The 14,021-nt window shown below is 43.8% G+C and overlaps 1 protein-coding gene across 4 annotated transcripts in view; it reads left to right on the top strand.

Moving 5' to 3' along the window:
- The window catches only part of POC1A (POC1 centriolar protein A), a 56,477-nt gene extending 44,676 nt beyond the window's left edge, over nucleotides 1-11,801 (top strand). For all 4 annotated transcript variants that reach the window (XM_065642441.1, XM_065642437.1, XM_065642438.1 and 1 more), the window contains one exon: nucleotides 11,543-11,801. In XM_065642441.1, the coding sequence (XP_065498513.1) occupies nucleotides 11,543-11,641 (99 nt within the window). In that variant the 3' untranslated portion in view covers nucleotides 11,642-11,801. The remainder of the gene's footprint in view (nucleotides 1-11,542) is intronic.
- The last annotated feature ends 2,220 nt before the right edge of the window (nucleotides 11,802-14,021 follow it).

Below are 14,021 nucleotides of genomic sequence, written 5' to 3' on the forward strand. Positions count from 1 at the left end.
ACATAGTGTAGGGTGAAAACCAGAAGGTATTTAAGTTCATTTGGCAGAAACGCAAGAAGCACTTTTCCTGTGATCTCTGAAATGCTGAACACTGGAGGAAGGTGGGAATCTTCTATGACATTAGGTCCTCTTGCCCAGTCTATACACAAAATATTTATTATTGTTTTTATGTCTCCCTAGCAAGTTTGGAATGTGATCATTATCTTTCATTACGTAAATCAGATCCACACTTCTGTTGATGGATGTGTAATGGCTCCTTTTCAACTTCATAGGTGTTTAGAGCAGGCAAATATTGCAGTAAACAGTGTGTGTGGGATTTAAACGAGATATAAGCAGTGTGAACATCTCTCACAAAGATATTGTGTAACCAAAGAAAATTCCAAATGTTGTTTTAAACCTAGTAGAAAGAGAAATTGAGATCAGTGGGGGAGGAATAAGTTAAGTGGGTTATAGGATAAAATTGGAAATAGGTCTGAAATTATAGTAAAAAAAAAAAGCTGCCTTGAGTAACTCTGCATTCAACAGCGTTTTACCTTTTTTTGTAGCTTGAAGTACTTAATTTCCCATTGGTTCTAATCTTTGTAAGTTGTATTTTGTATTAGCACTATTTTAATGCATTTGTAAAAGTAGATGTTCCTGACACACTGAAATGGCTTCATAATTCTTCGTTTTCATGCCAAGGTTTTGATATTTAGCAGTGAAGCAAACCACCACCAAAGAAACTTAAGCAAACAAGCCTGGAAGAAGTTGTCCTGCCTGGAGTAAGGGAGGAGGTTCCTCACAGAGGAGGGATGCAGGCAGGTGGTAAGGCAGAGCCATCCAAGGGAACTCTGGAGGGCATCTGCTGGCAGACCTAAACTTTGGGTGTTTTCCTTATGCCAATTTGAGCAGCTGAAGGAACTGTGGCAGTTTAGCCTGGAGAAAAGGAGGCTGAGGGGAGACCTTATCACTGTCTACAACTACCTGAAAGGAGGTTGTAGCATGGAGGGGGGTGGTCTCTTCTCCTAAGTGACAAACGACAGGACAAGAGGAAAGGGTGGTTTAGATTGGATATCAGGAAAAATTTCTTCCCAGAAAGGGTTGTCAGGCATTGGAACAGGCTGCCCAGGGCAGTGGTGGAATCACCATCCCTGGAGGGGTTGAACAGACATATAGATGAGGCTCTCAAGGGCAGGGGTTAGTGCCAGAGTTGGGTTAACAGTTGGACTCTGATCTTGACAGTCTATTACAACCAAAACATTTCTATGATTCCATAAATATCACATGGCAGGTGTCAGTTGTTTTCTCTTCTTGATGAAGAGCTCAGGATGCTCCTTTTGCTGTTGCAAGTCATTGGTTCATAATTCCTGAGTGTTGCTTTTTTAAAGAGAACACTAAGGGTATAAGCAGGGCCATACAGTTGAAGGGAATGGACAGAGTCTGTGTGATGCTTCCAGAAACTCTCTATTGCTATAGCCATCCATGGCTTTGTTAGGAGTTTATGATTTGTTAGTTTCATGGGAGCTTGAATATATTTCTGATGTAGTACCTTGAGTTCCCGCGCTCTTTGTTCTTGTAGTTTCCAACACTGCATGAACAGGATGTAATGTGCCAGCGGGAGAAACTTGAAGTTGTGATAAACTGCTCTGGGAAATTATGCAACTATAAACCTAATTTATTTTCCTAATATCCTTTTCTGGAGCTATCATTTCAAGGTTTATCATGCTAAACCTGGTATCATGTAAAAGTGGGAAGGAGAGAAAATTCTTTCAGTTTCTGCTGAAAGGGGCAATAGTAAGACATGAGCTGCAGCCCGTCATCTCGTGCCAGCGCACAGCTCTGTCTGAGCTGCACACCTGAAGCTCCATGTCTGCTCACCAGTTAACAGCACCTGCCCTCTGACAGTACATTTCCAGATGAAGTGGGGTGTCATGTGCTCAGAGACAGTGGGATTGTTTTTATTCCATTAGGAGGTCTTTTCCCACAGTTGCAAGCAGAAGCGTGGGGGCTGCAGAGACGACGTGCCCCACGCTGCAGGATGCACCTGAGCAGACTTGCTCCTTCCCTTGGGCATCTCAGCTCTGATTAGAGACAGATGAATCAGAAGAAACTGGTGGCTGTTGTATACCACATCTAGCAGTAATGGCTACAGCAAATAGATGTGGCCCCTTCATTTACAAAGCTTCATTTTTGTTACTGACTTTGTGCTGTGATTTTATTCTTTAAGGTTTTGGTAACTTTCTTTAAACTGATCTTCGATTCAGTGAAACCTTCCTCTCCTTCTTCACCAGAACTTTGTCAGGACATATTTTGTTTTACTTGTACGAAAGGTCTCTAATGTGACCTGGCAGGGTCTTTGTATTTTTTCCTAAACATGGTTTGTGTTTGGCCATACTTCACACACAAAGAAGCTAATATTTGACTGCCTTTTTCAGAAGAGTAGCACATGCTTAATTCTGCTGCCTTGAAGGATGAGTGCAGTTGAGACCCAGACAGATGCTGGTTGTTTCCAGTAGTTCTGGATTACCTAGGGATACTGCGATGCCCCTTTGTAGGAAAGCAAGCAATTCAAATCTGGCAAAGGAATGAGGAAGATGAGAGTGGTAAATATATAGATGCTTTACTCCTCCCTTTTCTGCAGCTTAGTATCTTGTCAGTGTCTCTGTTTAAAAAAAATCTTGGTTTTTACTGGCAATTCAGAGATGTGAAAAGGAGGAAAATACAAAATGTTTATCAATTTTTTTTTTTTATTCAAAGGCTCAATCTTGGTGTCTCAGTGCCTATATGAGGAGGTCGGCTGAATATTAAAGTTTAAGGGAAAACAAGGTGATTTTTGTCACTTGGATAACTTCCTTGAACAGAGAGGTGTGTTTTGGCTGAAATGAAAATGGAGCAGATAATAAGAGTTTATTTGGTTCAAATGCATTTTCTGCACTTGCAGCTGAACTGCACTTGAAAAGATCATCTGTGAGTAACTTGGCTGCAGTGGAAAACTTGTGTTTGTAATGATCATCTTCAAGGAGTCGTATATTCCTGCCCTCACCACCACCACCTGCAGCTGCCTTGTTCACTCTGAATCTGTGGCACTGGTGGGCAGCGGGCACTGAGGCAAAAGCTGCTGCTTTTGTGTGGGAAGGAAGATGTCTGCTCCAAATGAAGAGTTCAGAATCAGGTTAGCATAAAATTCTTAAATAGCTGCGATAATCCACCCACAGGAAACAGCTTTATGTACTTCCCCAAACTAATCTTGTATTGAAGCCAGGAGAAAACAACACTGAAATGGAGAGGACTTGCTAAATCTGTGAAATAATCCAAGCCTGAACTGAAGGACAATCTAGCTCATGTGAGATTACAGGATTATTTCACTCCAGAAAAGATTGCAGGCAGAGGGAGGAGAATTTTTAAATGAAATTCTCTAGCATAAAAAATGGGGACAAGTGAGTTACTTTTTAATTAAAACTGCAAATGTTTGTGTGTGCAATGCTTATAATGAAAACTAGTAAAAGCAAATTTGTTCCTCCTTTTTTTTTTTTTTTTTAAGATGTGGTCTCCAAAGCTTGTGTTGGTGAGGAATATATGGCTACTCTCTTCTGAAAGGTATTGAATGTAGATTAAGCAACTGGTTTAGTATAATAAATGGTTTTATGTCTGAGTAGTTACAAGTCAAGAAGAAAGTTGGGTTTTGTTTTGTGTGGTTTTGGTTTTGGGGTTTTTTTGTGGGGGTTTTTTTTGGTTGGTTGTGTGTGTGGTGATTTTTTTTTTTTTTTTGGTCGAGTGCTGCTGCCTCTGCCTTACACAAATGTCTTGGTTTCTATGTTGATCTCAGTATGTGAACACCCACTGGCCACATGTGAACCCAACACATAGCGGGGGAAAAAACCTGCAAGCAGTCTTTATTCCAAAAGAAATAGTTCAAAATCCAAAACGCCAATAAGAAAGTGGCCATCTGAAAAAAAAAAAAAAATCTGTGAAATGCCAGATGAGCCTGGCTTTTAAATCTTAATTTAAAGGACATGGAGGCTATTTCTTGTGAGTCAGAACCATCTTGGAGATGCAGTAGCTTTGATCTTTCACTCAAAACAAGTGAAGCACCCTAGTGGTTGCCAGTCCTCTGTATGTTGTCCCCAGAGCTACTTTTTTTCTGAAATTCACTTCCAAAATATGGTTGCTACAAAATCTAAGTCTAGATGCAAATGGATTTTTCTTCTTTGTGAAACTGCCTGAATTAAATGCACTCTTCAGGATATTGCTGTATTAGCAGGACACTGTTGGAAGGCTGACTTCTCAAGTGTGGTGTTTCCCTAGAGGTCCACAGGACCTTCTCCTTCTATTATCCTGCAGTGGGGAAGAATGCTAAACACCTCCCACAGTTCATCTTCACAAGCAGACCTTGCAAATTAATATAAATTGTTATTCAGCCATTGGGTACCAGCAGCCGGGTTAATTTAGCTGAGTGATTTGCATCCTTTCAAAAGATAGATTGGGCAGCACAGGAAGGATATATGAAGTCTTTGTGGTTGGGGGAGACATCCATTCATTTGGGGTTGCTAAACGCTATATTGTGGAGTTGCTGTCAGGGTACGTGGTTGGATATTTTGTTGTAGTTCAGTTTGCTGTGTTTTCACACTGTGTGGTGAAACTCAGTCTCCTGACTCTTGCTGGGCTGGCTTGGCCACAGGGGTCCAGGTGCCCTGCAGCGTGGCTGCTGTATGCTGCAGGACCCTGCAGCCATTCCCCTTCAGAAACCTGCAGGATCCAACGCAAGTGCCGTCAGGTTAGCTTTGGCTGATCAACTGTCAAGACTGAAGCCACAGCAATGTGTGATGGGACATTTTTAGTAAGAGGGCTGTAAATGGAAAAGCTCAGATAGCTTGTGTGCCTTGTGTCCCCACACTGCGTGGAGGAAGCTGGCAGAGCCTGCGGCTCATCTTCTTTGTGGCTAGGATTGACTTAATACGAAGGACATCCTTTTCTGTCCTCCACAGTCCCTTTGGTCACTGTCATACTAGGACTGATAATGCTGCTTGGTCTGGTGAAGTGGATCATACTAGAATTTTGGGGTACTCTAGTGTGGTTTTCCTACTGTAAAAAGCACAATGAGCACTGCAAGTGATAACTCTTTGCTGTACTGAGTCTACTGCATGAGCAGACCAAAGTTGCTACTATAATTTAGTTAAAGGGTTGGAGTGTACTGGGAGGTGGAAGGACAGATGGCAGCTGATAATGGTTTGAGTTGGAAGGGACCTTAAAGATCATCTAGTTCCAATCCCTCTGCCATGGGCAGGGGCACCTTCCACTAGACTTAAGTTGCTCAAAGCCCCGTCCAACCTGACCTTGAGCACCTCCAGGGATGGGGCATCCACAGCTGCTCTGGGCAGCTGTTCCAGTGCCTCACCACCCTCACAGTCACAATAAGAATGAGTGGTTAACTGAGCAATACTGGGTTTGAATTGTATAGCTCTCCACTTCCTTCTTGTAGTGCTTTGGGCTGCTAAATATAAAAAATTCTTTACTTTTCAAGTGTTGAGTAGCATGTGTCTGTTGGCTGAAGAGAGCTGGTGGGGCCATGAACTTTTGTGCCCTGCACTAGAGAACAGACATGAAAGTTGTTCAGCCGCATGACTTGGGAGCAGCTCTGGAGCTCTGCGTGGGGATCCTGGTGAGGTCAGGTTGGTGCTTCCATTTGCACTTCTGCAGGTGTCATCACATATTCCTAATCCGCATGACCCAACAGTGGCACCGGGTGAATGTGCAAAAATGGTGTCAAGGGGCTTGGGGCACTTCTGAACACAAAGCTGTGCAGCAGTACTGACCGGTGCATCCTTGTCTGGCCACACTGGGGCTGAGTGGTTTGTAGTAACAAATACGAAAGTTTGTGGAATTTGAAGCATGTTATAAAGTAAACCCAGGAGAATTCATGAAGTTGCATTAAAGGAAGACTGAAGTGCTACATGAGCTGTCTTCTTTCTGTAAATCAGCCTGGTGTAAAATATTCTATACAAATAGGCTTGTGAGAATTTACCTTAGAGTTTGCATTCAAAGCAATTGAGATGTTGAGAAGCTACAGAACTTACTTAAAATGTCTCTGGGATAGCAGATCTTGTTTTAGTTTGAGCAGATGAGGAGCTATCATTTCTTTAGAAATCATTTCACATTTACAAAAAAAAGACAAAAGCCACCTTAATTGTGTATTTAATCTCTGACCACTCAAGTAAGGCTGGTTGCAGCACACAGAGCCTTGCATGCATTTGTTTGTTACATGAAGTGTTAACAGCTGAAGGCTTCGTACCTTGTTATACTCTTTGATATGAGGCTTACTACCTGTGTTAGTCTAAAGTGCCAGCTTTTGCTGAGAACGCTTCAGAGCATACAGAATGTCGGTAGCTGTTCCAGGTCCCATCATAAAACCGTGTTAAGACATGACTTGCACAGGAGGAGGGCAGGCCTGGCTTGCTTTAGGCATGTTTACTGATCATGGGGGTCTGCTCTGAGTTTCTGTGGATGCAGTTGCTGAGGTCTAAGGGCGCTGACAGCGAGTCAGGGCAAAACTTAGTACAACAGGAGGAAAGGCTGCTGCTCACCAGACAAGTTCATGCTTGAACCTCAGAGTGACTTTTGCTGCACAAGTTCTCCCATGAGCCTCTTAATCTTGCAGCTGAAGTTTGATATTTTAAACTTGTTGGTGGAAGGAGTTAATTTTGGGGTTTTTTTTCTGTAAAAGGTAGGTAGGGCTACCCTGCTGCAAACCCTTCCTGTGGCAGTTTATTTCACTCATTGCATTAGTTTAGAGAAAGGGCTCCCAAGCTTACTTTACCTGGGTATCTGGTCATTCCTGTCTCTGCATAGGACTGCGTATATGCTCAGGACTGTACTTAGTGGGTGTTGGAGGTGCCATTTTAGTGATGCCCATACAATAATTGGAGCCTCTCCTTGTCAGTATTACTCACTTTAACTGGTGCATTTGAAGATTAACAACTGTCCTTTCTTGCAAGACTGCTTTTACTGCCCAGTACAGTGCCAGCAGGTCTCCTCAATGCTGTCTGTGGTCAGGTGTCAGGAATTCGTGCCCTGGAGCTATATAGGTACCTCTGAACACACTTGTTAGTACTTGCCCAGGAGGGACCCTTGGATGCTAAGGCAGCACTTTTTACTTGGTTTACTTGCTGTACTTTTGGGCCATGTTTGAGACTGAAATACACTCTGAAATGTCCATTTTTAGGGAAAACAATAAGAAGTTATAGCAGGGCTTCCAGCTTTTCAAAAACAAACCAGCATTGGCCTTGCTTGTTACAGAGGGCAGAGCTCTGCCTGCAACTCTGGGTCAAGCTTGACAATTCTCATTCTGTAAATCCATTGACCATCTGTAGTCTTCATTGTACCTCTTGCAAGGCATCCCTGAACCTCATCTCATACCAGCACAGAGGACTGGGGCAGCTAACTGCATGGAAACGTATGAACTTCTGCATCTGTTGGATGTTCTTTGCAGGTGCATTTTTTGATAAATTGAAAAGAAAATGCTGTTTTCATAAATTAACATGTCAGATGGGAAAGAAAAATCGGAGGAGGTAGAAGTAATGTTTTGTCTTGGACTATTTGATATGTTTGTGCCCTGCAAAATCTTTCTTAGTGTATGCTTAGAAGAACTGGTAGAGCAACCTTTAAGAATCTTTTTATTTAAGTAAAGTTGGGAAACTACTTCTGCCTCCTTCAAGATCAACGGAGAGGGGGATTTTATGTTATGGAATGATGATGGGAATGGAAGTGCAAGTGTAATACTGTACGTGCACATGGACAAAGCACATCTCCTTTGCAGTCGGTGTGCAGGATCATATGCCTCATAGGCTCAGCCAAGCTGTTGCTCCCTGATCTGAGCAACTGTTGTATCAATACCTGGGTTTTGGGGGTCCCACAATTGCTGGTGATCAACTGGAGCGGTGTTACATCCCCTCTGCTGTATGGGTGCTGACTCAATCGAAGCCCGTGTGAGTGGCACACCGAAAAACCTGTGTGCTGCTTGCAGGGCAGGAGCTGCGCCTTTTTCCTTGCTGGGCTGTCATCCCTTGGCGGGTTGAGCCTGACCCCTTCCACTGCTCTGCCCTGTTGCCCCCGGCTTCTCGTTAAGCACTGCTGTAGCTAATGAGAGGTGTCTGTCCAGGTGGGTCTCTCTGCAGGACTCCCAGCCCTGCTCCAGAGGGCAGCTGATGGACTCTGCTTGCTCTGGACTCTGCTTTTCAGGTTTCTCTTGACAGTTGTGGAACTGGTTTCTGTTGGCATTCCCTTAGCACCTGGTTCCCCTTATCTGTCCTCCTCAAAAGCGCAGGGCTGATTGTGACTGATTGCCCCTCCAGGCTGCTGCAAAAGCCTCAGCCCTCAGGGCAGTGGTTCTTAAATTGTCTCTGCTACTGATCACACAGGGAAATGTTTAATAGGGACTGAGGAGGAGATACTGATGGAAAGCATCTTGGAACAGCATCACAAATTACTGTTATTTGGGTTGAGGGAGAAAAAATAACATGGAGGAATAGCATCATGGAGGCTTGTCATCATATAAGTAAGTGTGAGTACCGGGTGCTTCAGTGTAGGTGTCCTGCGGGAGGATGGAGCTGAATGTTCCCCAGAACTCAACAACTAAATAGGAGGCAATTTTTTTCTTCTACGTAGTTTCTCATTAGTGTTTCCAAAGAGAAGAGCAGGTTTTTTCTAGGCTAAATCTATGAAGATGAATGAAAACAAATGTTGCAGGAAGTGTTGGTAGAAGTGATTTAAGTAAATTTTGGGTTTGTGTGAAAAATTCCATATTCTGCTCTGGTGTCCATAGTAATGCGCAGTATATTTACTGTAATGTCAGAAATACTCCTTAAAAAAATAAATAGGTTGATCTTTCTTCTCATTTAAGCCTAAGTTGTTGTTCTTCTGCCAATCTGAGCCGAGGCTTAAATAAATTATCCAGCATTTAACTCCCTGGTGTGTAATGGAGACGCACTGTGCCCCTGAGACAAGGGGAAGCCCCGATCCTGCCACGGGGAAAGGGCTCGAGCACAAACTGGCTGTGGTGAACCCTCACTGGATCTGGCTAATGGTGTTCTCCTCCTTGGCTTAACTGTTGGTTTGATGTCTTCTGAAAAGCAATAGCAAAAACTTGCAGCAGTTGCATGGGTTGCAGTTTAATTTGCCTGCCAACAAGGACTTGCTTTATAAATAACAACATGGAAATATCGTGAAACTCTGTCAGCTCCTTATAAAGGAACTTTCATGTGTAAGTTACAATATAGCAGTAATAGCAGCTGGGCAGTATATGTGTTTTCCCTTACCTTCCCAGAATGTCAGGTGCCCTCTGTATTTCAGGCATCATATATCCAAGTCTAAATGGACTGTAGTCATCAATTCCTACTTTGGACTTCCTGCATTTCATTTCTGACTGCTGCTTTTCCATTTCTAGCTTCCAAAAAATACTCACTACAAGCTTTCTGCTTATACTTACATGCAGTTTCCATTCCAGTAAATATTTTCCTTACAGCTTTTTCACAAATTCAACACTTTCTGACATCTGCTTTACTTGTGCTTAGTCTCAGGGTGCTGTGTGTAACGGCACTTAACTCGCATCGGCAGGCTGGTGGTGGCAGTAAATCGTGGGGTGCAGGAACCACAAGCAATCTGGGGCTTTGCTTCTAGCAGGACAGCGTGACCAGGACATTCAGTCAGTTAATTATCTTTCTAAAGGAAATTTGATGCAACGTTTTGCCCCTTCTTTTAACTGGGTCTTGAGTTACTAGTTCTTTTTTTTTAATGGAAAAGCCAGGATCCCTACTGCTTTTCATTCTCTGATTGCTTGCAGGGTAAGATCTTTGCTGCAAACCCCCGGTAGACACTCAGCCAGCTGTGTTCTGCCCCGGGCAGCTTTACTCCTGATCCCTGTAAAACACCTGCTGGGCAATGGCATGGCTGGAGGCGAAGATGATGAAATCCTCTCTCCTTTGAACACACGGAAGGGCTCCTGTTGGCTCCACAACTTTTGCTTCTGTTTCTCTGTGTACTGCAGCTCTTGTGCCTCAAAGGGGTGGCAATAGAGGAGGAAAAAACTTAAACAAAACCTGTGTAGCCCACTGGAATATTTAAGCGATGCAGGGTTTTCTTCTTTCAGATGAAGCTTAGTGCAGTTGTGGCAATGCTGCATTAGGCAGCAGAATTGCACTTCTGCCTTGTCACAGGTCAGCAGTACATGTGCAGAAGAAATAAGCTTTAATAATAAATAGTAAGCTTTGTTTAGGGAGGGGGAAAAATGGTGCATTACAGTAAATGCTGTGATGCACAGCCTTTTCTGACTTTGATATGCGATCTTGCAGGATGGCTTTGCCATAGTGCTTGGTGGGGTTTTAACTAGTCTGTTTTCTTTCTTCCCCCCTCACCCCACCATTCCTCTCATTCCCCAAACCATTTTATGGGAGACTTTTCCTAGTCTCAAGTGGCCTTAGCCAAGCTATTTCCTCTCTTTGTGCTTTTGTTTCCCCAGCTGTAAAATGGGGATAATGAGACCTGCTTTCTTTTGTCAGGCACTTAGAGATGCGCTTACGAAATGCGCTATTAAAAGGCTTTCTATGTATAACTCCTATACAAACAGCGGTTGTCCAAGTTTATTTGAATTACTTTATTAAAGTCCGAGGTTCTGAACATCCTTTGTTTTTAACAGAGGATGTTATTTATGCAGTAAAAATGCTCAGAATGCAAAGCTATTGATTGTTGCTGATAAGTTTATGGATATTAAAGCATTAAATCATCACTGCCTATTATCAGCCATTCCGGTGTCTTTGGAAGCTGAAAGCAGTTCTGCATAGCTGGGTCCCTTGATTACCTCAGAGTGATCAATAAAAGGTTTTCAGCAGAGGCTTTTATTGCCACGTGGTTAAAATGTTCTTCCTGTTGTGCATCCTGTACATGATGACTTCAGCTCAAGGTGAAAGATATAACAATCCTTTGTGGGGTAACTGGATTACACAAAAAGTCATTATGTTGAGGTAGATAATGCTACTTTAGGCTTCAATTTCCTCCATCACCTGTTGCGCTGCCTTACGCTGGGAGGGTTTTCTTGCTTGTCATCGTGCTTGTCCATCAAGTTTTGCATGTTTTAATTGCAGCAAACTGACAGTATTCAGGGAAGGGAGGAAAGAGTTGGAAGCAGAGAGGCAAAGCTAAAACTAAAAAGCTAAAACTGGGTAAAACTGCTCAAAATCTCTGTCTCTTGTTAGCAGAAGAGGGTCTGGTGGCTCGAGAACACAGAAGGACAGAACGTGTCCGTGAAGCGAAATGCAGAGCCCAATTTGAAAGTGCCGAGTGCTGTATCAGGGGCTCGATGTTGTCAGCAGGAGGGTTTTGTGCCCATCAGACTCTGTTGTTCCTCTCTGAAGTTGTGTGGGGCTCAGCCCTGCTAAAATGCTGATATTGGAATTACAGCCCTGAAATACCTCAAAATCCTCCTGTGGATTTAACATTTCATTACCCACCAAGGGTACAGTATGTAGCTTGTCTTCGTGAGTGGCTCAACAGCAGCTTTCGCTTTGTTTTGCAGACGGTTTCCATCCTGGAGCAGAGGCTGACGCTCACTGAAGACAAGCTGAAGGAATGTCTTGAGAATCAGCAGAAAATAATTCAGAACAAAACGAGCTGATTTCCTGAGAGAAGACAGGAGCCGAAGGCATTGGGAGGTTTGCGGTTGTTTGTGTTCCTAAGAGACTCTGTGTGTCTTCAACGATTTTAAGCGCAATCTATTTTTCAATTGGAATGTACAGTTATTGTATCTGTATATAAGCTTTGTTACTTTACTAAAATAAAAGGAATATTTTATTCATAAGTGTGGATAATGATTGTAATCTCCTGTGTTTTCCAGAGATATAGCAGCCAGTGTGTGGTCTGAGTACTAACTAGGAAAGTTGCATCTCTCCCATCTTTGGAGCTGCTGAGTTAGTTTTAAAACTTTAAGTGTCTCAGACTTGCCAAATGTCTGGCACAGGCTGCATTAGGCTTGTTGCTGAGGTTTGTGCTGGCTGTTGGTGACAAGCAAAGAGCTCCCAGGGTATTCTGGGCAGTGGGATGTCACCTCCGTTCTCATAGTGAGCAGGTGAGGTCCCAGTGCAACCAGCCCCTGGAGAAGTGCCTGTGTCACCCGAGTCCCGGGTGGTGCCTGGCAGCTCCGACAAAGAGCAGTTCTGACCCTGGATGCTGTTTGTGCAGAGGGGGTTAAATCCAATGGTGGGGTTTAACCTGCTCCTTTGTGCAATGTGTGAAAAACAATTGCATGAGGCTGGAAGAGAAGCCCTGGCAGGTCAGATGTGGGGTGGATTCCAAGTGGATTTTGCTTTGTCTTTGTCTGCTTCTTAAATTAAAGGCAGGGTAGAGGGAGAGGAAAGGCAACCAAATAGTGGAATGCTTTCTCCATCGTGGAACTTCCCTCTTCTCGCACCAGACTGCCTTTAATTTTCAGTCATTTTGCAGCTGTTTTCACAGTTGAACAGTTTGTAACTCACAGCTACTCTCTCTCCCTGCTCCCCTCATCGTGCCTCCCGACTCTTTCAGGGCTTTAGCAGGTGTTCAATATGTAGCTGCACAAGAATTTGGATGTCTGGGAGATCCTGTTCTCCAACACCTCTTCTGCACACTGGAGGTCTCCTTTCTTGCAATAAACTATTACCCACATTCCTGGAGAAATGAGCTGTGGGAACTTGAGCACCTCAGGGTTAATGAAACCCCGTACCACTGTCTGGCCTCTTCAAGCAGGGGGGGCTGCCTCAGTCCCTGCCCCCAGGGGTTCTGCATGCCGCTGCCACCTCCTGCAACCTCCAACGGCTTCCAGGGCCCCTCCAGATGTGCTGTGGGCATTCCTGAAAACACTTGCCCGAGGCCTCGCTGGCATCCTTATTTCACACAGGGCTTAGTGGAACTTAAGGCCAGCCCATGTGGTTTTGGGTTGTTGGGGAGGGGGGATTTGCACCTGTTTCTGTTGCAGGCTGTGTGTGCTGCTACAGTATTGTGATAGCGTTAATACTCCTCATCTCGTCTGGGTGAAGCTGTTGGTGTTCCCCTGCCATCACCAGGAAGCTTCTGGTCTCCTTCTCACCTGGTACTTTCTACATCTCTAAAAAGCCCTTGTTGGTATTATCACAATATTTCACTCTTCCATTGGTGGGAGGCTGAGAGCTTTCTCATTTCCATGCTTATTGGGTTGATTATAAATCCGAGTTTCTCTCTGCTCTGCCATAGACTGCTTTCTGTTTCCAAGCTCCAAGGCTGATAAATCATTATTTTCTCTCAGATTACGCTAATGGAATCAATTCAGTGATATTGTTCCATGCTCTTGCTATAAGCTTTCAGTGGCTTTCTGCTGAGAGACTGACATCATTTTCATTGAAATGAGCTTATATTGTGATGCGGGTGGGGAGGAGGGTACTCAAAGGTATGTCCGGCCAGTTTGCTGCTGGAAGCTGTTCCTGATCTGCTGCCACTGAAGCGACGACAAAAATGAATTGCAAGAGCCTACTTTATCAGCTTGATCCTCAATGTCGTGGCCTTTGGGGTGGGGGTGTGGAGGGGAGAAGAAAACTTAAGCTATTCCAACATTCATTAGTTTTAAGCTTTGCTTTAAAAACAGCCTTTGCTTCCTTTTAATGTGTGGTTTCTAATGTCTTTGAGACCACAGAAGCAATTTGTATATAGTATTTTAGGGAGAATGGCAATACAAATGACTTGGGCACATTTGATATAGACACTTTTTTTTTTCAGATGTTCTGAGTGAATCCGTCTGGAAGATTTAATGGTGCTTCTAAAACAGATGAGATACTTGGGTGCTGAAGGGCAGGCCAGTGACATGTAGGAAAAGCTGCTTTTCTGGACTGGACTTCTTCAAAGCATGCGTTTGATCAATACAGCATGTTGTTGTAGAGGGAACCCAGGCTGGGTGGGTGGTGTGGGGAGTTAGGTGGAGAAGGAATCTAACCACCTCTGTATGATTAAGGTGGGACTAATGGTAATCTGAAGGGAGTTTCTTCTGATAG

Source organism: Caloenas nicobarica, chromosome 11 (genome assembly GCF_036013445.1).
Source record: "Caloenas nicobarica isolate bCalNic1 chromosome 11, bCalNic1.hap1, whole genome shotgun sequence".
NCBI classification, from domain to species: Eukaryota; Metazoa; Chordata; class Aves; order Columbiformes; family Columbidae; genus Caloenas; species Caloenas nicobarica.